This window comes from Chroicocephalus ridibundus, chromosome 2, assembly GCF_963924245.1.
Source record: "Chroicocephalus ridibundus chromosome 2, bChrRid1.1, whole genome shotgun sequence".
Taxonomy (NCBI): Eukaryota; Metazoa; Chordata; class Aves; order Charadriiformes; family Laridae; genus Chroicocephalus; species Chroicocephalus ridibundus.
Window position 1 is genome coordinate 168,354,186 of NC_086285.1, and position 22,988 is coordinate 168,377,173.

The following is a 22,988-nucleotide window of genomic DNA, read 5'->3' on the forward strand; positions in this document are numbered from 1 at the left end:
CACAGCTATGGGAAAGCAGAGACTATGGCGACATGGGACACACAGGCATGGGGCCACAGGGCCACAGGTCACGGGACACAAGAGACAGGGCCATGGGGCCACGGGGACACATGATTATGGGGGCACATGGTCACAGGGACATGGGGCTGTGGGGACACAGGGCCATGGGGCCACGGGGGCCACGGGGCCACAGGGCAACAGGACACAAGACAAAGGACATGATAGGTCCATGGGGACATAGGCCCATGGGGACACATGGTCACGGGGGCACACGATCACGGAGCTACGGGGCCACGGGGACACGTGGCCATGGGGACAGAGGGCTATAGGGACAGGGGACACAGGGCCATGGGGACACAGGGCTATTGGGGACAGAAGGCTATGGGGACACGGACCGTGGGGACAAGGGGACACAGGGCTATTGGAGACACAGGGCCATGGGGACAGAAGGCTATGGGGACACAGACCGTGGGGACAAGGGGACAGAGGACAAAGGACCATGGGGACAGGGGACACAGGGCCATGAGGGCACGGGCCGTGGGGCCACGGGTCCCTCCCGCCCCGCTGGGTGCCAGCAGGGGGCGGGGCGACGCAGCCGCGCGTCCCGCCCTCTCCCTTTCATTGGCTACTCCCCTCGCCCTCCGCCTCTCCCCATTGGCTGGCGAACCGGCGGCGGCAGGGCGGGCCGGAAGCGGCCGGCGTTCCCCCCCCCCATGAGAGGCGGAAGAGCGGGGCCGGAGACGGTGAGAGTTGGGGGGAGCCGCGTCGGGATTCCCCCCTCACCCCCTCGGCCCCTGCCCCCCCAGCTGGGCCAGCTCCCGGTGTCCCCGACCCCTGTCGGTCCTGCTCCCGGTGTCCCCGACCCCTGTCGATCCTCCCCGACCCCTGTCCCCCCTCCCGTTACTTTAGGAACAGGCCCCCGCAGAGCCCTCCCCTACCCCGGCCTCAATTTACTGCTTTAATTCCGCTTTAATTTTAATTATCTGGCGCTTTCCGCCTTCCCCTCAGCATAATCCATCAGGATTCGGCCCCGTTTAAAGCACTGCAAGCCCAAACATCGCACCTTGGCCTGGGTGCGCTTTTATTTCTATTAACCTGGGAGGGAATTGCGTACGTTCTGTTGTTAAAAGAGATGGTTTGCTCTTGGTTTTCGTGAGGAGAAGGGATGACTCCTGGTTTTCATGAGGAAAACGGTTTATTCTTCGGGGCTTTGGGGAGGAAAACGGTTTGTTCTTGGGGCCTTGGGGAGGAAAACGGTTCATTTTTGGGGGCCTTGGGGAGGAAAACGGTTCATTTTTGGGGGCCTTGGGGAGGAAAACGGTTTATTCTGTTTTTTCTGTTTTGGCAGCAGTTAAAACACTGTGGGTTTTCTTGTATTCCATGTGGAGAGAGAACTTTAAAAAAAAAAAAAAAAAGGCAAAATAAAACCATGGTCCTGAAAATGGAAGATTGAGCTAGGGGGGTTTGGGACACAGAATGTTATTGTTTAGTTCTGTCCGTTAAAAATCACAGAATCTCCATCCTTTGCTCCGCCGGCAGAGCTACAAAACGTCGGCAGCGAGTTGCGTGGATGGAAAATAAGGGAACTGCTGCGCGCCATGGCATTTCTTCCACTTCCACCGCCTGCTGTCGCCTCCCAGCTTGCTTATGGCAGAGTGTGGGGGGGGGTCACCCTGGCACAGCAACCCCCATAGCACCCTGTGTCTTCGAGGGGGCGTCAGCCCAGACTGAACTGTGCTGGATTCCCTGCAGATTTGGTGATTTGCTGGGGGTAGCCCTTCGGTAGAAAGAAGGAAGAGCGCGAGCGTGGTTTGCAGGGCCCTGCCTCGCTGCCGCACGTTCGGTTCTTGAATCAACACACGTGAAATCAGCCGCGCTGGCAAAGCCAAGTGGATGCTAATTGAGGATACCCATGTTTTTTCGAGGCGGGGGGAGGGGGGTGTCATTCCATTTTGAGACCAGACCTTCAGCCGCAGCAAACGAGCGTTGCCCCAAAGCGGTACAGCAGCATTTAGATCAGGTCTCCGAGCCACCTTCCTGCCTGTTAAGGTTAAAAAAATAAGAGTGGAAGGGAGATGGCTCCTGTGGGAAGCTGCCACAATGAGCCCAAACACAAGGGAAGCTCCAGGATCTGATCAGGCGTTATGTGATTATTATTTTTTTTTTCAACTGTCTTTTCCTAATACTTTTAAAAATGAGTTCTCTTGGTATTAATCTCCAGTTAAGTCCCCAGTAACGCTGCCCTCCTTGCTGAGCTCTCTGCAGCCTTTCTCTTCGAGCTCTGCCTACGTTTTCCTCCCAACCCACCCATTTGTTGTTCTTATGAGCAGCTGCATTCATGCTTCCTGCCGCAATGTCCCGAGTGTGCTTCTACTTCCCTTAATTACATCTGCTCAATTCCTCCTCTCTCCGCTTCGAACTTTGCAGAAACTTCTACCAGGTAGCCCGTAGTGGAAACCTCGTTTTTTCCTTTCTTAATTTCCTCCGTGGCCTCGAAATGGGCACATCTCTTATTTTTCTCTGTATTGGCCAGGTTCTGTCCACCTGCAGGATGACGTTTCTGCATTCACCCCGTTTTTATGTTGTAACAAAACATCTGGGTCCTGGCTGTGCGTGGTACCGTCAAAAGTGAGATGGGGAGGGGTAAAACGCATGAGAATTTAGAATTTAAGCGAAAAAATGTAGTTCTGATTCCAGATATTTGGACTTCTCTTAATATATTTGTTCTGAAAGATGGTGATCTTTAATAGTAATGCGGTAGGTGCCGTGCTTTGCCTGTGTTTTGAATATTAATGTGCTTTGTATTTTGAATATTAATGTGCTTTAACATGACATCAAAGAGCTCTAGTCGCAGTCTAGAACTCCCTTTTTAGAGAATTTTTAAAAGGCAGAATTTAGCCTTTGCCCCACTCCTGCAAGTCAGGATGAAAAGAAAGCAGGAGGTGGAATTTAATGAGGCCGTTCTGGCTGTACCGTGTTGTCGAGAACAGGACAGACGAGATGCTGCTCTGTGCAGCTTCTTACTGGGAGGGTTTAGTAGAGACGATGGAGCCAGACTCGTCCCACGGATGCGCATTGTGGGGACAAGAGGTGACGGGGACAAGCAGGAACGTGGGAAGCCTTGGTTAGATTATTTTTTTTTTCTTTTCCACCATGAAGGCAATCAGACACTGTCCCTGCCCAAGGCAGGGGGTCTGGAACTAGATGATCTTTAAGGTCCTTTTCAACCTAAACCATTCTATAAAACACTGGAACAAGGGACCAGGGCGGCTGCGGGATCTCTGTCCTTGGAGATGCTCAAAACTCAACTGGGTGAGGCTTTGAGCAACCTGCTTTGAGCGTGGGGTTGGGCTCGAGGCCTCTACCAACCTGAATTGTGAGATCCCACGATAACGTGCACGTCTCTTCACTGATATGACTCTCTCGTTCCTCACAACCCAGGGGAATGACGATGACCAGCCTCCTGCCTTCAGCAGGGGACGGGAACTGCTATTACATCCTGACAGAAGACTGTGCTTATGGCAGCAAGTACTTCCAAGCTGGGAACATGTGCTTCTGCAGCGAGAGAAGTTACCTGCGCAACTTCTCCGATGACGGGCCCCCGACTTGCTTCTTGAAAGTCATCATGCTGGATGACAGCTCCACCGTCACAATAAAAGTAGAAATCCTGCAGCCTGTGCGCGAGGAGATGGCAGTCTTCCTCCTGGCCATCAGCAGCCACAACGAACGCTTGAACTATTTCTTGGAGAGGCTGAGCCTTGAAGCGGCTCTGCGGGCAGTGCCGGGACAAAAAGTGTTGGTGGAGGTTGACCGGCAATATTTCCCTGGAATCATCCGCTACATCGGGAGCATTTCCAAAAACACTTTAGCTGTGCTGTCTCCGTTCTTCTTCGGGGTGGAATTGCAGGTAAGGTGGCCGAGAAAGTAAGCGGCTTATTTTCCTGTAACATTTGTGTATGTAACGTGCTTTTCTGGCGTGTTTTCAGGGCGAGGGAGAAAACAGAGGGTGCAGCGATGGGTCTTACAACGGCACTGAGTATTTCAAGTGTAAGCGGAACTGCGGGATCTTCCTGCCGTTTAGCAGAGTCCAGTTTACACCCGCGCCAGATGACGACTATATGAAACAGAAGCCAAAAGCGGACACGAAGGAGGGGGTTCCTGTGAAAGTGGGAGATGCTGTTAGCTTCTACGTGGACGAGGTCCTCACAAAAGGAATAGCGATGGCAGTTTACAGGGAAGGAACCCAATGGTTCGTTAAAGTTTGTCCGGTAAGAGCAGTCTCGCTGCCTTTTCTTGGTTTGGGAGGATTTTTTTTTAAAAAAAAACTATGTTCTGGTGGAACATTGAAGAGAAGTGGAAGGAATGTCTAAAAGGGTCATGAGGTTACATGCAAATTTTCCAGGCCTGTTCGGAAAAATTGGTTCATATTCCAGGAATACCCTATGTCTGTTGAAGCATTTAGCTGATAGGTTTTTATTATTTTCTTTTTGCTCTCCTTTCAGGAAGAAGAAGGAACAACTGACATTTTCAGAGAAATCCCTATGGACTCTGTTGTGAAGGAAAGCTTGCAAAGTAGGTTATCATCAGATGTGCCTGTCCTGTGTACCTTCCCCGGGGATTTAGCATTTATTTCTTCTCTGCAAGGTACTGCTGAACTGAAAGTCCAACAAAAGCTTCAGCTAGTCCCAACTAGGAGGCAGAGAAGGTCCGTGGAAAAAGTCTCAATTTCTGGCTAAAATTCTTTGCATGAGGCAACTAAAGCTGAGCCTCTTCATTTATCGGGAGGAAGAAAAGAGAGTCTGATTGCAATGCATAAGCATTTCCTAGGGGAGAAGGCACCACTGGTTAACGAGTCTTTAATTTAGCTGTAGAAGGTGGAGCAGGAGTCTCATCCTGATGCCAGACAAACTGGGAAAGGCGCAGATGCCAGCAGCGATGGTGTGAGTCATTGGACATGACAAGAAATTAGTGGAATCTCTCTGTTGCCATCAAAAGACACTGTGCAGCTGTCAGGGCCAGCCCGAGGGGAGCCGTCATTAGGCTCTTCACTTGAGTTGATTCATCTCACTAAGAGCAGAAAAATAATTTGAAAATAACCCTCTTGCTGCCGTTTCAGTAGTCCGAAATGGCTCTGTAAAAGGCTGGATTAGCCCCAGGGCCAGCGAGAGGCTGGAGTGTGCAGCCTTGAGCAGGGAGACAAGGAGCAGGATCATCCCCTCTCAGCCTGTTAGACCAGCTTGGCAGTATCACTGGGAATTACGCCTTGTGGCTCTGGTGCTCGGCTTCGTGCTTGTCCGTGTGGTCTATAATTTCAAAATAGACCTGCTATTAGAAGAGATCCATAAGTGTCTGTCATTAGGTGTTGACTTCTTACCTCGCTTGACATTTTGTGTTGCCCACCAGGTTTATTTTCACCCTTCGAGTCCGACATGGGCTTGGGACACCCAAACCAAATGAAACGAGAGATAAGCGAGAGCGCTGAGGAGTGTGAAAGCGGGAATTCATCCCTGGAGGTGAACTCCATGGTCCAGATCACCTTGGACAAGGGAAATCAGGTTTCGGGAATCATCCGCTGGTTGGGCTACCTGCCCCAAATTAAGCACAAAATGGCAGGAGTTGAACTGGTAAGGAGCAAAATATTTCCTGCTGTGAGATCGTGTATCAGAATGGGCAGGTCTTGGTTGCTCTTCTCTTTTAAGACCTTCAGCTTGTGGCTGGGGTCTGTGACGTGTCAAGAGTGTGAACTGTGAGGGCAAGCACACGATTGTGCCCTCCCTTAGGCTGGAAGAGTGAGCCTGCGGAATGATTACGAAAGTTAGTTTGCTCTCCAAGAGCAATGTTATTGGAATGTGGGATGGAATAATCACGAATCCTACAAGCAGCATCAGTAGATTCAAAATATAACCGGAATAAATGAAATCAGTCAACAAAACGGAACCAAACTTGTACACAGCTCTTAAGATATTAAAACGGCCATGTGGGGGATCGCACCTAATTCGTGGAAAGCCTGCTCTCATGTTATTCCTCAATGCTCTTTTCCCAGGATGAAGACAAGGGGGTCACTGCTGGCGAATGGCTGGGCAAATACTACTTCCACTGCGCTCCAAAGCGCGGCCTCTTCGTGAAGCTGCAGTCCTGCCAGCCCGACGTTCGCTTCCAGTGTTCGCGCAACAGTGAGCTGAGCCTCATGGATTACAGTGAGTTCTCTGGGAAGACAGGAGACAGTGCCATGCTGGAACAAGGCACGCTCCGGAGAAGCCTCATGTGTAATTCCTTAATCAGTGGTTTAATATGCTTCATTTTCTTTGAGTGTTCCAAAAGTTGACAGTTTTAAAGATGTTGACGTTGCCATGGTGGTATTTATAGGGAATGCCCCACAAATAGGAGAGATAGTAATTAATTTATTACAGGGATAATGTAGACTAGGGCATTGAATGTAGGGTCATAGAATCATAGAATGGTTTGGCTTGGAAGGGACATTAAAGGTCATCTAGTTCCAACCCCGCCTGCCACGGGCAGGGACACCTCCCACCAGCCCAGGTTGCTCCAAGCCCCATCCAACCTGGCCTTGAACACCTCCAGGGATGGGGCAGCCACAGCGTCCCTGGGCAACCTGGGCCAGGGGCTCACCACCCTCAGAGTAAAAAATTTCTCCCCGATATCTAATCTAAATCTCCCCTTCTTCAGTTTGAAACCATCATCCCTTGTTCTATCACTACATGCCCTTGTAAAAAGTCCCTCTCCAGCTTTCTTGTAGGCCCCCTTCAGAGACTGGAAAGCTGCTATCAGGTCTCCCCGGAGCCTTCTCTTCTCCAGGCTGAACCCCCCCAGCTCTCTCAGCCTGTCCTCCCAGCAGAGGGGCTCCAGCCCTCCCGGCATCTCTGGGGCCTCCTCTGGCCCCGCTCCAACAGCTCCGTGTCCTTCTGCTGTTGGTGGCCCCAGCGCTGGAGGCAGCACTGCAGGGGGGTCTCCCCCAAGCGGAGCAGAGGGGCAGAATCCCCCCTTCTCACCCTGCTGCCCACGCTGCTGGGGATGCAGCCCAGGATGCTGCGGCTTTCTGGGCTGCAAGTGCGCATTGCCTGCTCATGTTGAGCTTCTCCTCAACCAACACCCCCAAGTCTTTCTCCTCAGGGCTGCTCTCAAGGCGTTCTCCACCCAGCCTGGATTTGTGCTTGGGATTGCTGCAACCCAGGTGCAGGACCTTGCACGTGGCCTTGTTGAGCTTCATGAGGTTGGCGTGGGCCCTTCTTTCAAGCCTGTCCAGATCCCTATGGATGGCATCCCTTCCCTCCAGCGTGTTGACTGCGCCACGCAGCTTGGTGTCATCGGCAGTTGGTGTCATTGGTGCTCTCAATCCCACTGGCCGTGTCACCAACAAAGATGTTAAACAGCACCAGACCCAGAACTGACCCCTAACCAATAGGGCAATGTATTGTGATTGTCTCTAGAAATGAGGTCTCTGTGGCATGGATATGTTGGAGAAGGGGAAGCTGGCAGGAAATGTTGAGAGGTAACAAAGGATAAAAGGCCAGAGCAACGGTCTTTGCAAGGCACTGTGAAGGCTGCAAGCAAGGCAGGGTTCTTCTGCCTGTGGTTTTCAGGGCAGAAGAAAAAGTCTGGTGTAATTGAGACCTGAATATGAGCAAGTGTTTTAGGTCTAGGGCCTGACCTCACTACTGCGTGTTAAATGCGGCTCTGGAGAATTGGAGTGGGTAACTTGGACCCCATGGCCAAGGTGTCAGGTGATAACGGTGTTACACCTGGGGATTGAGAAATCAGAGGCAGCTTGGGAAGGGGGAGAGGATTATATCAATTTTAATTTAGAGCTTGATGTGACGATAAGACATTCACAAGAAGACGCGGGGAAGAACAGGTCGGTATTTTCGTTTGAACAGGAAGAAATTCCACCAGAGCAGAGAGACAGTGTGAACTAGCCGTTTAGAAACTGTAAATGAGATCATTGTAAATGGGAAGACAGGATTCGTGTAAGGACTGCCCAAAAACTGGGAGCCAGGGACAAGGAAGAATGTCTTAAAGACATGCTAAAGAGAGGGGCTTGAGTTACAAGGGGAGAATGATGAAGAAACCAGGAAAGACCAGTCTGAGAAAGCCACCTGTGAAGCTGAAGGAGACGGCAGGCCAGCGGGATGAGGCTATTAAAACACAGTTGTGCGTTTGTCCCCTTGCTGCTGGCGTCACAGGTCTTCCAACAGAGAGATCCTAATGAGCAGCACCAGCTCGTTTGTAGCTCTTTTGTCTCCGTTTTACTTGGCATAACGATGGCAGAGGCGGTATGGATTGCTAGGGCATGTCTCTAGTGAAGAAAGGATGTTTTTGGTCTCCGTTTCCAGTAGATAAATTATTAAAGAGACAAATCTTCATCCCAGCGTGGCTGAGTCCCAGCTGGAGCGGCACAGAAGAGCGTGGCGCTGACTTCTGAGCGGAGCAGACCTCTGGGGCATTGGGGAAGGGCTGAGCTGACCCAGACGAGGTGGGAAGCTAAAAGGGAGTTGCTTCTGTTCCTTCTTTTGCAGGAGGGCAAGAAGTTCTTCCGCAGGTTCCAGACAGTTTTCCTCCTCTCAGGAATGAGACAGCGGTGCATGTCCTGCGAGGGCGGATGAAGGGGATCCAAGGCCACTGTAATTCCTGTTATATGGACGCAGCTCTTTTCAGGTAAGGACTTTCTTGGGTGGTGCCGTTTCATTAAATGAGTGGGTTTTTTTTAATTGGGCAGAGCCCTAAACTGCAACCCTTCCCTGGACTTCCAAGGTGGCTGGAAATTTACCCGGTATAGAGCAGACTATAACTGTGTGGAGATGCAGCCTTGACGCTTGCTGCTTTTTGATCTCCTTCCTTATCTGGTGGGTTCTCAGGCCCTGGAGTAGCCCTCATGAGGACCTAAGGTACCCGTGTGTCTGTCATGCAGGGCGGTGAGAGATCGTAGTTCTCGGGACTCGGACCGTGCCGACTCTGTCACTGGAGGTAATGGCTGGAAAGATTTCAAAGAAACCGCCCAGGAGGTCCCAGCTTCACTGTGCAGCACTGTTTGGAGAGGAAAAGACTCAGTGGTGCCCCCCCCATGAGCAGTTTTGGCTGCAAAGTATGAGATTTCATTGTCTCTGAGCTGTTTCCTTGCTTACTACCAGTGTTCATTAAACCAGACGTGGTTTATCTCACTGCGGAGACACGCTGTCGCTCACCTTTCTGTAATTGCATGCATGGACTGTTGAAAATAAAAGCCACCGACTGTCACCAGGCACAACGGTTGGGTTCTAACTATTGTTGCAAACCCATCAGACTTACACCCTTCACACTCTTTTCACAGCCTCTTCTCCTGTACGTCTGTGCTGGACTCCATGCTCTTCAAGCCCTTCCCTCTGTGTGACAGGAATGTCCAGAGCATTCTGCGGGATGAGATTGTTAATCCCCTCCGAAAGTGAGTATAGTATGCGGGAATCCTGGAAGTCATCCGTCTGCCTTCATACCTTCCCTGCTGCCCTGTCAGATCATAGAATCATAGAATCATAGGGTTGGAAGGGACCTCTGGAGATCATCTAGTCCAACCCCCCTGCCAGAGCAGGGTCAGCTAGAGCAGGTTACACAGGAACACGTCCAGGTGGGTTTTGAATGTCTCCAGAGTTGGAGACTCCACCACCTCTCTGGGCAGCCTGTTCCAGTGCTCTGCCACCCTCAGGGTAAAGAAGTTCCTCCTCATGTTTAGGTGGAACTTCCTATGTTCCAGTTTGTGCCCATTGCCTCTTGTCCTGTCCCCGGGCACCACTGAAAAGAGCCTCGCCCCATCGTCCTGACACCCACCCTTTAAGTATTTATAAGCGTTGATAAGGTCACCCCTCAGACGTCTTTTTTCCAGACTGAAGAGACCCAAATCCCTCAGCCTTTCCTCATAAGAGAGGTGTTCCAGTCCCCTAATCATCTTTGTAGCCCTCCGCTGCACCCTTTCCAGCAGTTCCCCGTCCCTCTTGAACCGGGGAGCCCAGAACTGGACACAGTACTCCAGGTGCGGCCTCACCAAGGCAGAGTAGAGGGGGAGGATGACCTCCCTTGACCTGCTGGCCACGCTCTTCTTGATGCACCCCAGGATGCCATTGGCCTTCTTGGCCACAAGGGCACATTGCTGACTCATGGTCATCCTGTTGTCCACCAGGACTCCCAGGTCTCTTTCCACAGAGCTGCTCTCCAGCAGGTCAGCACCCAACCTGTACTGGTGCATGGGGTTGTTCCTCCCCAGGTGCAGCACCCTACACTTGCCCTTGTTGAACTTCATAAGGTTTCTCTCTGCCCAGATCTCCAACCTGTCCAGGTCTCTCTGTATGGCGGCACAGCCTTCCGGTGTGTCAGCCACCCCACCCAGCTTGGTGTCATCAGCAAACTTGCTGAGGGTGCACTCTATCCCCTCATCCAGGTCATTGATGAATATGTTGAACAGGACTGGACCCAGTACTGACCCCTGGGGAACACCACTCGTCACTGGTCTCCAACTAGACTCTGTGCCCCTAATCACAACCCTCTGAGCTCTATCTTTCAACCAGTTTTCTATCCACCCCACTGTCCATTCATCTAACCCACACTTCCTAAGCTTCCCTATGAGGATGCTGTGGGAGACCGTGTCAAACGCCTTGCTTAAGTCAAGGTAGACCACATCTACCGCCCTCCCCTCATCTATCCATCTAGTCATGCCATCGTAGAAGGCTATCAGGTTAGTCAGACATGATTTCCCCTTGGTGAATCCATGCTGAGTACTTCTGATAGCTTTCCTTTCCTCCATGTGCCTTGAGATGACACCCAGAACGAGCTGTTCCATCATCTTTCCAGGGATGGAGGTGAGGCTGACCGGCCTGTAGTTCCCCGGCTCCTCCTTCTTGCCTTTCTTGAAGACTGGAGTGACATTGGCTTTCCTCCAGTCCTCAGGCACCTCGCCTGTTCTCCAGGACTTTTCAAAGATGATGGAGAGCGGCCCAGCAATGACTTCTGCCAGCTCCCTCAGCACTCTCGGGTGCATCCCATCAGGGCCCATGGACTTGTGAATATCTAGATGATCTAATTGGTCCCTCACTCGCTCCTCCTCAACCCAAGGGAAGTCGTCTTCTTTCCCTGTTACTTTATTCAATGCCTGGGACTCCTGAGGGCTGGGCCGAGCAGAAAAGACCGAAGCAAAGAAGGCATTCAGTAACTCTGCCTTCTCCACATCCTCTGTCACCATGACTCCTGCCTCATTCAGCAGTGGGCCTACAACTTCTCTGGTCTTCCTTTTGCTTCCAATATACTTGTAGAAGCTCTTTTTGTTGTGCTTGATGTCCCTAGCCAGGTCTAATTCCAAGGCGGCCTTGGCTTTCCTTGTTTCATCCCTGCACGCTCTGGTGGCATTCTTGTAATCCTCCCAAGGGGTCAGTCCCTTCTTCCACTTATTATAAACTTCCTTCTTCCACTTGAGCTTTTTCTGAAGCTCCCTGCTCAACCATGCAGGTCTCCTACGTCCCTCGGCCGATTTCTTTCTCTTAGGGATGCACCGATCCTGAGCTTGGAGGAAGTGGTCTTTGAATATCAACCAGCTTTCTTGAGCCCCTTTGCCTTCCAGAGCCCTAGCCCACGGGATCTCTCCAAGCAGTTTCTTGAAGAGGTCAAAGTTAGCCCTCCTGAAATCCAAGGTTGTAATTTTACTTCTTGTTGTTGTTTTGTGGATAGTACCCATGATCCTGAACTCAATCATTTCATGATCACTACAACCTAGGGTGCCCCCAACCTTAATGTCCTCCACCAATCCCTCTGTGTTTGTCAGTACCAGGTCTAGAAGTGCTCCTCTCCTTGTTGGCTCCTGTACCACCTGTGTCAAAAAGTTGTCATCAATGCACTGGAGGAGCCTCCTGGACTGTGCATGCCTGGCTGTGTGGTCTTCCCAGCAGATATCGGGGTGATTGAAGTCCCCCATGAGAACCAGGGCCTGCGCTTGCGAGGCTACCTTCAGTTGTCTGTAGAAAGCCTCATCAGTCTCCTCATCCTGATCAGGTGGCCTGTAATAAACACCCACAACAGTGTCCCTCATATTTGCCTGTCCCTTAATCCTCACCCATAAGCTCTCAACCCGCTCTTCATCCGCCCCTAGTGAGAGCTCGATGCATTCCAAATGCTCTCTCACATAGAGTGCAATTCCACCACCTCGCCTCGCTGGTCTGTCTTTCCTGAAAAGGACATAGCCATCCATGACAGCATTCCAGTCATGCGAGTTGTCCCACCACGTCTCAGTAATTGCAATGAGATGGCACCTGTGACTGAGGGAGGGGGCTACCTGGAGGGGTTTCTCCTCTCAGCCACATCCAAAGGTCTTAAAATCAGGTTTCTCCTCCAGTTGGTCTCTTCCCCAGGTTGTGAGGCTCTCATGACTCCTGCTGCATGTGTGTGTGTGTCCCCTGCTTAGATTGAAGCCTTGTGAGCTGCAGCTCTCAGTCAAAGGACAAAAAGAGGATTCATGGGGTTCAGAACATCTCTGTGGGGGAACCCTGGAGTTGATGGAGCAGTGGCATTGCAGTTAGTCCCAAGGGAAGTACACGATGCCAGGCTGGATGAGGGTAAACCATGTCGTGAAAGCTAAATTCTCTGGAATTTCTATCAAAGATACCAGGTTCTTTCCTCATCCTTCCTAGAGAGGTGTGGAAGAGAGGCATGGAAAGCTGATCGAACGTAAGACATTAGCACCTTCCTTGGGGACCAGAGTCCTGGCACTGTCAGCAGAAATACAACCCTGGGGTGTTCTGTGGCACTGAGATGTGATTGAGAGAAGCCCTGCAGAGAAGGAGTTGGGGATGAAAAATCGGACATGAGTTGGCAACGTGCGCTGGCAGCCCAGAAACCCCCCGCATCCTGGGCTGCATCCCCAGCAGCGTGGGCAGCAGGGCGAGGGGGGGATTCTGCCCCTCTGCTCCGCTCTGGGGAGACCCCCCCTGCAGTGCTGCCTCCAGCTCTGGGGCCACCCACCAACAGCAGAAGGACACGGAGCTGTTGGAGCGGGGCCAGAGGAGGCCCCAGAGATGCCGGGAGGGCTGGAGCCCCTCTGCTGGGAGGACAGGCTGAGAGAGCTGGGGGGGTTCAGCCTGGAGAAGAGAAGGCTCCGGGGAGATCTTGTGGACTTTCAATACAGGAATGGGGCTTAGAGGAAAGATGAAGAGAGCATTTTTACCAGGGACTTGTAGTGATACGACAAGGGGAAATGGTTTTGGACTGAAAGGTTAGATTTAGATTGGACATAAGGAAGAAATGTTTTAGGCTGAGGGTGGTGAGCCCCTGTCACAGGTTGCCCAGAGGGGTGGTGGATGCCCCATCCCTGGAAACATTCCAGACCAGGTTGGACGGGGCTTTGAGCAACCTGGTTTAGTGGTAGGTGTCCCTGCCCGTGGCAGTGGGGTTGGACTAGATGATCTCTAAAAGTCCCTTCCAACCCACGCTATTCTATGATTCCATGATTTACATACACTGGAGAGATCATCAGCTGCTTCTTGTTTCTAGGACCGGCTTCGTCAGGGCTCGGAGCGTGATGCACCTTAGGGAGCAGCTAACTGAAAAGGGACAGTGTTCAAGCTTTACCAACGCTGAGAAAGGTAATGTGCTCTCTGGGGCCTTCCCCGGGCTGCTTCGCTCTGCGCTGCCTCATCCAGGCGCCAGGCTGACAGCTTAATTGTATGCTTCTCCCAGGCACGTGCATTAATGTGCCTGCTGTGCTGTTTGTTTATGCAAAAATGCACATGCAAAATACTTGCTACAGGCCTGGGGCAGTGTGGCTGGAGAACTGCCCGGCAGAACAGGACCTGGGGGTTCTAATTGACAAGCGGCTGAACATGAGCCAGCAGTGTGCCCAGGTGTCCGAGAAAGCCAATGGCACCCTGGCTTGTATTAGAAATAGTGTGACCAGCAGAAGCAGGGAGGCGATTGTCCCCCTGTACTCAGCACTGGTGAAGCCACACCTTGAGTATTGTGTCCAGTTCTGGGCACCTCAATATGAGAGAGATCTCGAGGTGCTGGAGGGAGTGCAGAGGAAGGCAAGGAAGGTGGTGAAGGGCCTGGAGAATAAATCTGATGAGGAGGGATTGAAGGAGCTGGGACTGTTTAGTTTGAGGAAGAGGAGGCTGAGGGGAGACCTCATCACACTCTACAGGTAATTGAAAGAACGTTGTAGAGGGGTTGGTGCTGGTCTCTTCTCACAGGTAATTAGTGATAGAACAAGAGGGAATGGGTTCAAGCTGCAGCGGGGTAGGTTTAGGCTGGACATTAGGAAAAAATTCTTCCCAGAAAGAGTGGTCGGACACTGGAATAGGCTGCCCAGGGAGGTGGTGGAGTCACCATCCCTGGATGTGTTTAAGACTCGTTTAGATGTGGTGTTCGGGGATATGGTGTAAGGGAGAACTTTGTAGAGTGGAGTTGATGGTTGGACTCGATGATCCCAAGGGTCTTTTCCAACCTAAATGATTCTATGATTCTACTTTCCGCTTTTAAAACCCTACTCTGAAATTTGACCTGACGTCTGATAGAAAGATGGGAATTGTGGGGTCTTTTACCTCGTGGCAGCTGTTGCCAGGAGGGGAGAAGACCTGTGCGAACAGAATTTAAACAAGGGAAATTTCCTTGACCTTTATACTTTGAGTTATACCCCGATAAGTCCAGCCCTGATGTCCCTGCTAGAATCCAGCCTGATTTATCCTTCTGCCAAGATCGGCTTGTCGTTGAGTTCTGCTAAGTTATTTTAGGTTCCTCAAAGACTGTAGCCTTGTTTTAAATGAGACAGAAAACACCTATAGCTGAAGCCCACCTCTCTCTGGTTGCAATCACCACGTTCCCATCCACGCGCAGCAAGGCCCCGTCTAGTTTACAACAAGAAAACGGATTGCGCCAGCGCCAAGCGTCACTGCAACAATCTGTAAGTCCATGGATAGTAAACAAATGGCAGTGATTCTTCCAGAAACAGCAGGTGTCTTGTCAGTCAACAGCACTTGTGTTTTGTGCTATTGTATGTTTATTTTAGCCAGGGATAGTTTAATCGCTCAGTTTCTTGAATTTCCATAGCTGTCCCCGATTTCGCTTTGGGTTTATACTGTTGGTGTTGGCAGCAACTCTTTGTTAAAGTCTCTGAGATAGCGTCGCTGTGGTGGCCCAGCTTTAAGAATGTAGTATCTGAGGCCTGGTTTGCTTCTTTTCATGCTCACCCTAGGATTTATGCATTAACCACTTGCTCTCAGTTTTTAGCCCGATTTTCCCCTTACCCTAGAGTAAAAGAGGAGATTCTGGGCTCAGGAAATGCTGGCTCATGTTTATCTGGCAGCTTTTGCCTTCTGGATGCGGTGGGGCAAGGGAGCATTCCTGGTGTGACCCATGCTTTTCTCCGACTTTCCAGATCCTGAAGAGTTCCTCAATCTCATAATGCAGCAGATCCTGGGAATAGAGCCGCTCTTGAAACTGCAGTAAGTTGCCGTGTCTAAGCGATACAGTTTACCCAGTCCAGGTTCATTAATTATCCACCTCACGATCACCAGGGTGTTACTTGCACCTTTTCACCCAGGCTTTGGAGGCACGGCTCTGAGTTGCGTGCAGTTCCTCTCTTGCTGTCCGTGCGATCTTGCTTGTTGTGGTCTTGTCCCAGGTGACGCATCCAAGAAAAGGCACTTCCAAACTCTCCCTGGAGGTGCCGCCTTCAGAAAATGGTGTTTAAAAACCTTGTCTCACCCTTAGGGAGAGCCAGCAGGGGTTTGGGAAACGTAGTGTCCAGCTTCAGTGCAGAGCCGGCTGTATCCGCCAGCCTTTGGATGCTTTTGGGACGGGTCCAGACTGTCAAGCTGGCTCAGGTCCTGCAGCCTCTCAAACAGGCAGTCCATGGATGCAGTCCCAGTTTTTCAGGACTCTACAAAGAGGATGAGAGGCTGAAGGAAGCCAAAAATAACTGTGCTGTTCAGGAGCACAGAAGGGGATTGTTCGGTTTCTGCGCTCCTTTGTTGAGACGTCAGTCAAGCCGTAGATCGTGGAGTACTCGGAAAGGCTGAGCACAAAGACGACTCTGTGCCGCAGCTCCCCTGCAGAGGGTCATCTGAAGGAAATCCTTTCTCTGCTGGCTGAGGGATGTAGGGGTTGCGGGAGATCTGCTGCGCACAGCTCACCTTTTGAATGCACCGAGTTTTGCTCTCTGGCTTTTGTATGTGCAGTTAGATCTTTCATCTGAGGAGGAGTTTGCCAATTGTGCCGTAGCGCAGTGGATTTTAAAAACACTGCAATGTCTTTTCATATTTACGTTGACGAGGGGAAAGCGAGTTTTGCTCCTAGGAGCAGGATGTGATGCTATGGAGGGATAATGAGGCTGAAGATGGTGTCTGTATCCTCCTCTCATTACATGTGTTTAGTGTTTCTGGGTGGAAAAACTCCTTCGTGTCAGTGTTGCACCAAGCAGCCCTCGGTGCCTTGGGCCCAGAAGCTCTTGCAGGACAACCAGTATGTCCCTCTGGGAGCTCAGATGTTTGTGGCACCGCATAAACCAGCCCCGTGACCACTCCTTGCAGGTCGGGAAGCCAGGAGGAGCAGCAGGACTGTTACTGTTACCAGATTTTTATGGACAAACAGGAGGATCTGGTGGTTCCCGACGTGCAGCAGTTAGTGGAACACTCCTTCCTGACTTACGATCTGAAGCTAGTGGAGGTGAGCCCAGCTACCTTCCGCCTCCGCTGCTATCTGCCACCTCTCTCTTGCTTCCTCCAACATTCCTCTGCCTGCTGGTGAGTCGGCGGTGGCTCTAGTATGTCCGACGCTGCAAAGAAGCAGGATACAGCCACAAGAGAGAGGTCTTGGGGAATCTGAGCGTGACCTGGGAAGAGGGCTGTGCTTTCCCTGTTGTCGTTTTGTCTCGTGAATAACTGGAGCAGAAAGTCTTTCCGCCCAGCAGCAATACGGAGAGAAGAGGCTCTGGGACTTGTCTCTTCTGACCCGGTCATTTATTTGCTTTTCTTTTCCCAGATCCCATCTTGCTTCATTATCCAAATGCCGCGTTTTGGGAAGGAATATAAAATGTTCAGCAAAATCATTCCTTCCTTGGAGCTGGATATAACAGATCTGCTGCTTGACAGTAAGTTGGTGGGCAATGGTAAAGCCGCTGGCTGGGACTGCGAGCAACCAGGTGACAGATCTCGCCTCTTTGGGTTGTGAGCAGATGTAAGGTGGGCTTGTGGTGTGATTCTTCTTCCCTGACCACCGGTTTTGGCAGGACAAGTCAGATTTCAGGTGAGACCTGGAGAAGACTCATCCTCTCACCCCTGTTGCCCCTGCAGGTCCCCGGGAGTGCTGCGTGTGCGGGGATGTCGCCACCCTGGAGTGTTCCGAGTGTTTCAAAGACAAGGTATTCGCAGCTACGGGCCTGAAGCAGTTCTGCAGCACCTGCTCCAGACAGGTATTTGTTTTCTTTGACTGCTCACGAAATCTGCCTCGGTGGCTGACAGCAGAACCCTGCGAAATACCTGAGTTTCTCCTGCTGTCGCTGCAGCCGTTCGGGTTGGGCACAAAGGGGCCTCCTTCCTGAGCATCAGTCCCACCACCTCCCTCAGCTGAGTGATGCCGCACGTTATTGAACCTTCTGCTTGCACAGAGCCTAAATAAGGACTGATCCTGCGTGGACTCAGTGCTGGGCCCTCCACGCTGCCTCGCCAAGAGCATTCCTACATCTTTCTGGCCTTTCTTAGAAGGTGGCAGGCTCCCGTCTCAGCTTCTTGCTGCCAACCTGTCAACACAATGCCATTCTCTGGCACGTAGGGAGGAGTCGGCCACACGGGAGGCAGATCAGTGAGGAATAAACCGGTGATCTGACCCCTGCACGCTCCTCTTTCAGGCCAGGTTCAGTTGTGCCCACTCAGCAGGGCCACCCCATCCTCTCTCCTCAGGTTCACTCCCACTACCGACGCAAAACGCACAAGCCAACCAGGCTGCACGTCCCGGAAGAGTTTCACAGCCGGAACTCCCGGGGCAGCCAACAGGTCCCACGCGAGAAGATGGAGCTCTTCGCCGTGCTCTGCATCGAGACAAGTCATTACGTCTCCTTTGTGAAATACGGCCCGGAGAACGAACACTGGATGTTCTTCGACAGCATGGCTGACAGGCATGGTGAGGACGTGGTGGTGGGCTCGGAGCTTTGATCGCAGCTGGGTGCTGCACAGTGGGCGGCTCTGAGGGTCTGCAACAGTTGTTGCATAAGTGCTTGTCTTCAAATCATAGAATTGTCTAGGTTGGAAGAGACCTTTCAGATCATGGAGTCCAACTATCAACTTAACGCTGCCAAAAACCATCACTAAACCGTATCTCTAAGCACTATGTCTGCCCATCTTTTAAATCCCTCCAGGGATGACGACTCCACCACTGCCCTGGGCAGCCTCTTCCAATGCTTGACAACCCTTTCAATGTAAAAATCTTTCCTAATATCCATCCTAAACCTCCCCTGGCGCAACTTGAGGCTGTTTCCTCTTGTCCCATCACCTGTTCCTTGGGAGAAGAGCCCGACTTCCACCTCTCCAACCCCTCCTTTCAGGGAGCTGTAAAGAGCGAGAAGGTCTCCCCTCAGCCCCCTTTTCTCCAGGCTGATGAACACCCCCAGCTCCCTCAGACGCTCCTCACAAGCTCTCCAGACCCTTCTCCTCCTTCTCCAGACCCCTCACCAGCTCCGTTGTCCTTCTCTGGACCCGCTCCAGCACTTCAATGTCTTTTTTGAAGCGAGGGGCCCAAAACTGGACACGGTATTCCAGGTGGGGCCTCACCAGTGCTGAGGACTGGGGGACCATCACTGCCCCAGCCCTGCTGGCCACACTATTTCTGATACAGGCCAGGATGCTGTTGGCCGCCTTGGCCACCTGGGCAAGCTGCTGGCTCGTATTGGGCAAGCTGCTGGCTCGTATTGGGCAAGCTGCTGGCTCGTATTGAGCCAGCTGTTGACCGACACCCCCAGGTCCTTTGCTGCCAGGCAGTTCTCCAGCCACTCTTCCCCAAGCTTGTAGCACTTCATGGGGTTGTTGTGACCCCCAGTCACAGCAGCCTTTTCCTCTGAAGCCCCCCCCACGCAACTTAGGCCCCCTCTTCCACTTAAGCAGACCCCAGAGAAGAGTAAGACCAGGCCAAGCACGCGTGAGTTCCTCCTAGTGCTTTCATCCTCTGTGTTCAAACAGGGGACTTCTCAAGCCTGGTGGGACTGGCTGCCATGTGGGGGAGGACCGTTCTCGTGTCCTTCCCGATTTTGTTGTTGGCCTCCAGATCTCTCAGCTGAGGCGCTAAGTTACTTTCGAGTGTGATGGTTATCTCTTGAGCCGTAGGTATTCATCCCTTGGGACCTGGTTTGGATTTTTCTCCTTCTTTCTGGGTTAGGTGACGAAAACGGCTTCAACATTCCCACGGTAACGCTGTGCCCTGAAGTTGCCAAATACCTGGAGTTGCCACTGGCTGTGCTGGCCCTGAAGCAACCTCGGGACATGGACGGAGTGGCCAAGCGCCTCTTCTGCGACGCCTACATGTACATGTACCAGAGCAAGAAGATGGCGCTTTACAAGTGACACTGCCCTGGGCTGCAGAGCAGCGAGGCGTCGGAAACGTGAGCTTGGATCAACCCTGCAGCTCGTAATCGGTGAAAGCGGCCGAGTCTGGGTGCCCCGAACTCACACTTCTGCCTTTTCTTACCTCTTCCAGTGTCTGGTATCGAGCTGTCCACGTCAGCCTGTCTGGGTTCGTTAAATCCTGCACCTGGCCTAATCGAGTGATAGCTCGTACTTCCTGCAGACCTGGATTTGGAATTATTTATGCTCAAATTCACTCTCATTTCCTGCCTTCCCTTTTTCCAGCCTCCTTCCTCCCCAGGCACGCTGCAGCTCTGCCCTACCTCGGCGTCCTCCCCCACATCCTTTTCTCCCTGCCAGCCCTTCCCTCCAAAGCCGAGGACCCCGGGTCTAATGGAAACCCCAGCAGTTACCCTCAGCTTTGTGAAGAGCACGAGAAAACCACAGCCTTGCCCCGCGTGAAACTTCTTCACGTGGACTTGTGGAGCGGGGAAAACCAGGAGGTGTGAGGTGTGCGTTAAGAAATAGGTCAGGACCAGGGTTTTTTCTTGAGGTTGGGGATGTGGCCCCACACCTACAGTTGGGTCCCTGAATTGTTTGCACTTCCCTTGCCCAGCGCTAATACTCTGGCACTTCTACCCGCTGTCCCTTCTTTTCAACCACGAGATTAAATGGATGTCTCGAGCTGCAAATATGCTTTTAAAAATGTGTATTTTTGCAAGGACAAAAATGGCAGAAAGACGGAGCAGGGGAACGGGATCTGAGCTCTATTATGCTGTCCTCATTTTTGCGAAGTCTGCACTATTGCTACACAATCAGGTGTTAACCTCGCTGTTAGCACTTACTGTCCCATCTTTGCATCCACTTCTGAGATCTGTGGGTGGAAAAAATGGAAAAAATGAATACTTTTTGGATTTTCTGCCATGACTACAGTAAGGATTAGGGTCTCGGGTTGGGATTTCTTAAATTAGATAACTTAAAATTTGCAAACTGGGGATTCTCTGCCATTAAGCACATGCCGTCATGGCAGTGGGAAGCTGTTACGGGTGTCAGTGCCCAGATTCTGGATCGCGCTCACAGAGCACCAAAACCTCGAGGGATGCATCCAGGAGCCCCAGATGCGGAGCTGTAATCTCCTTCCTGCTCTTCCCCCCCCGCCTTTTTAACACAGGGTGCAGTAAGTGTAATACGCAGCCTGTAGCTTTGCATCGTGGCTTGGGATCTTTCTTTGGATCTTTTAGGATCTTTTTTTGCTTGACAGCAGCGTTGTGACGCGAACTGGGACCTCAACGGCTTGATGGCTTTCTGGTGTGTCCCGTTTCTGTATGTGGTGGCTACAAAGGACGGCCGGTGTGTAACGAACCCAGGCTGTTAACATCAATTAACAGTTAATTCGGCTTCCAAATGTCCTTGATGAGCATTTGGGCCTCGACACCACGTGGACCACGAGGCAGCAATACGTGGTAGAGAAGGCGAACAACGTGCTGGGCGGTGCCGGGGGAAGCGTTGCCAGCAGGTCAAGGAAGGGGATTCTTCCCTTCTGCTCGGCACTGAGAAGCTACACCTGGAGTACTGGGTCCAGTTTGGGGCTTCCCAGGCTGAGAGAGATGAAGAGAATCCAACAAAGGGCCATGAAGATGATGAAGGGACTGGAACATCTCTCCTATGAGGAAAGGTTCAGAGAGCTGGGACTCTTCAGCCTGGAGAAGAGAAGACTCAAGGAGATTCATCAATGTCTATAAATACCTGAAGGGAGGGTGCAAAAAGGCCAGAGCCAGGATCTTCCCAGTGGTGCCCAGTGCCAGGACCAGAGTCGCAAACTGGAACACAGGAGCTTTCCTCTGAACATCAGGAAACGCGTCTTCACCATGAGGGTGACACAGGTTGCCCAGAGAGAGGTGGTGGAATCTCCATCCTTGGAGATACTCAAAATGGTCCTGGGCAAAGGCCAAAGCACCAGCAGTTGAAGAGAGATGGTGGCAGATGGAGCGACAGATGGTCCTGAGGATGGATTTCCCCTGCTCCCGCTTGTGAACTGACTCGCTGACCTCTGGGCGATGCCCTCTGGCCACGGAGAGGGCTGAGGTGCACTGCCATCTCATCTCACTTCTCATCTCATCTCATCAACAATATTTATTGTTCTTCATTCCTTCTTTCCTACAAACTCAGGAAAATCTCTACTCAGGTACGCGGTGGGGGGGGGGGGTGCGTTGGGCTCTTATGTCTCTGGTGCTTTTGCTCTAAAAATGTAAGTTTTGATAACAAACTGCTCTTGGTTTTCCTGGAGTTGTTTTTTTTCCCCCGCTCTCTTAAAAATGTGAAGTGCGACACAGTGCCCACAGCTGGAGCATGGCAACAGGGAGCTCCAGCCTGTTGCGGGTTTTTAGAAATAAAGAGACCATCAGGCCCTGCTTCATTAAGTTCTTTTAATGTTTCCCCCCTGCCCCCGCCCCCATCAATACTTGTTGCAAAGACCTAAACCGCAGCTGTTCCTGGGAGCCGTTCCTGGGGCTGTGCAGATGCATCTCGGTGGGTATTTCTCTTTGCCCTCCCTCACTGCACCTTTCCCATGGGTGGCTCAAGTCATAGAATCACAGAATGGTTTGGGTGGGAAAGGACCTTAAAGATCATCTAGTTCCAACCCACCTGCCCTGGGCAGGGACATCTTCAACCAGCCCAGGTTGCTCCAAGCCCCGTCCAACCTGGCCTTGAACCCCTCCAGGGATGGGGCAGCCACAGCTTCTCTGGGCAACCTGGGCCAGGGGCTCACCACCATCACAGCCAAGAATTTCTTCCCAATATCTCACCTAAATCTCCCCTCTTTCAGTTTCAAACCGTCCCCCCTTGTCCCATGGCTCCCCTCCCCGCTCCAGAGTCCCTCCCCAGCTTTCCCAGAGCCCCTTTAGGGACTGGAAGGGGCTGGAAGGTCTCCCCGGAGCCTTCTCTTCTCCAGGCTGAACCCCCCCAGCTCTCTCAGCCTGTCCTCCCAGCAGAGGGGCTCCAGCCCTCCCGGCATCTCCGGGGCCTCCTCTGGCCCTGTTCCGACAGCTCCATGTCCTTCTGCTGTTGGTGGCCCCAGCACTGCAGGGAGGCCTCCCCAGAGCAGAGGGGCAGAATCCCCCCCTGCCCACGCTGCTGGGGATGCAGCCCGGGATGCAGGGGTGGTTTCTGGGCTGCATTCTGGGTCCGTACATTTTTACAAGCTCTGCAGAAAGGATTTAGTATCTCCCTGTTACAGATTTGGGCAGGATGAGAGAAAATACACAGGTCTTAGAGAAGACTCAGCCTGCACAGGTTTGGTTTTGGTTTTTTTCCATTCTACCCAACAACTTTTCTTAACCGTTTTCATAAAGCCTTCACTCCCTGCCTGGCCACGAGACCTGCCCCCAGTGGAGCTACAAAAGGCTTTTCACTGGA

General features: G+C 52.0%; 1 protein-coding gene across 2 annotated transcripts; it reads left to right on the forward strand.

Annotated features, from left to right (window-relative positions):
- Positions 1-455: 455 nt before the first annotated feature.
- Positions 456-22,366, forward strand: LOC134512294 (ubiquitin carboxyl-terminal hydrolase CYLD-like). 2 transcript variants are annotated; one of them, XM_063327658.1, is made up of 15 exons: positions 456-743; positions 3,442-3,907; positions 3,987-4,268; positions 4,503-4,572; positions 5,404-5,624; positions 6,044-6,197; positions 8,535-8,673; positions 9,326-9,436; positions 13,492-13,610; positions 15,398-15,464; positions 16,551-16,686; positions 17,002-17,110; positions 17,313-17,431; positions 17,919-18,138; positions 19,387-22,366. In XM_063327658.1, the coding sequence occupies exons 2-15, from the start codon at positions 3,446-3,448 to the stop codon at positions 19,569-19,571; spliced, it is 2,394 nt and encodes a 797-aa protein (XP_063183728.1). In that variant the 5' UTR covers positions 456-743; positions 3,442-3,445; the 3' UTR covers positions 19,572-22,366. The 2 variants fall into 2 exon arrangements, with proteins under 2 accessions (XP_063183728.1, XP_063183729.1); XM_063327659.1 differs by having other exon boundaries at positions 13,519-13,610.
- Positions 22,367-22,988: the final 622 nt, after the last annotated feature.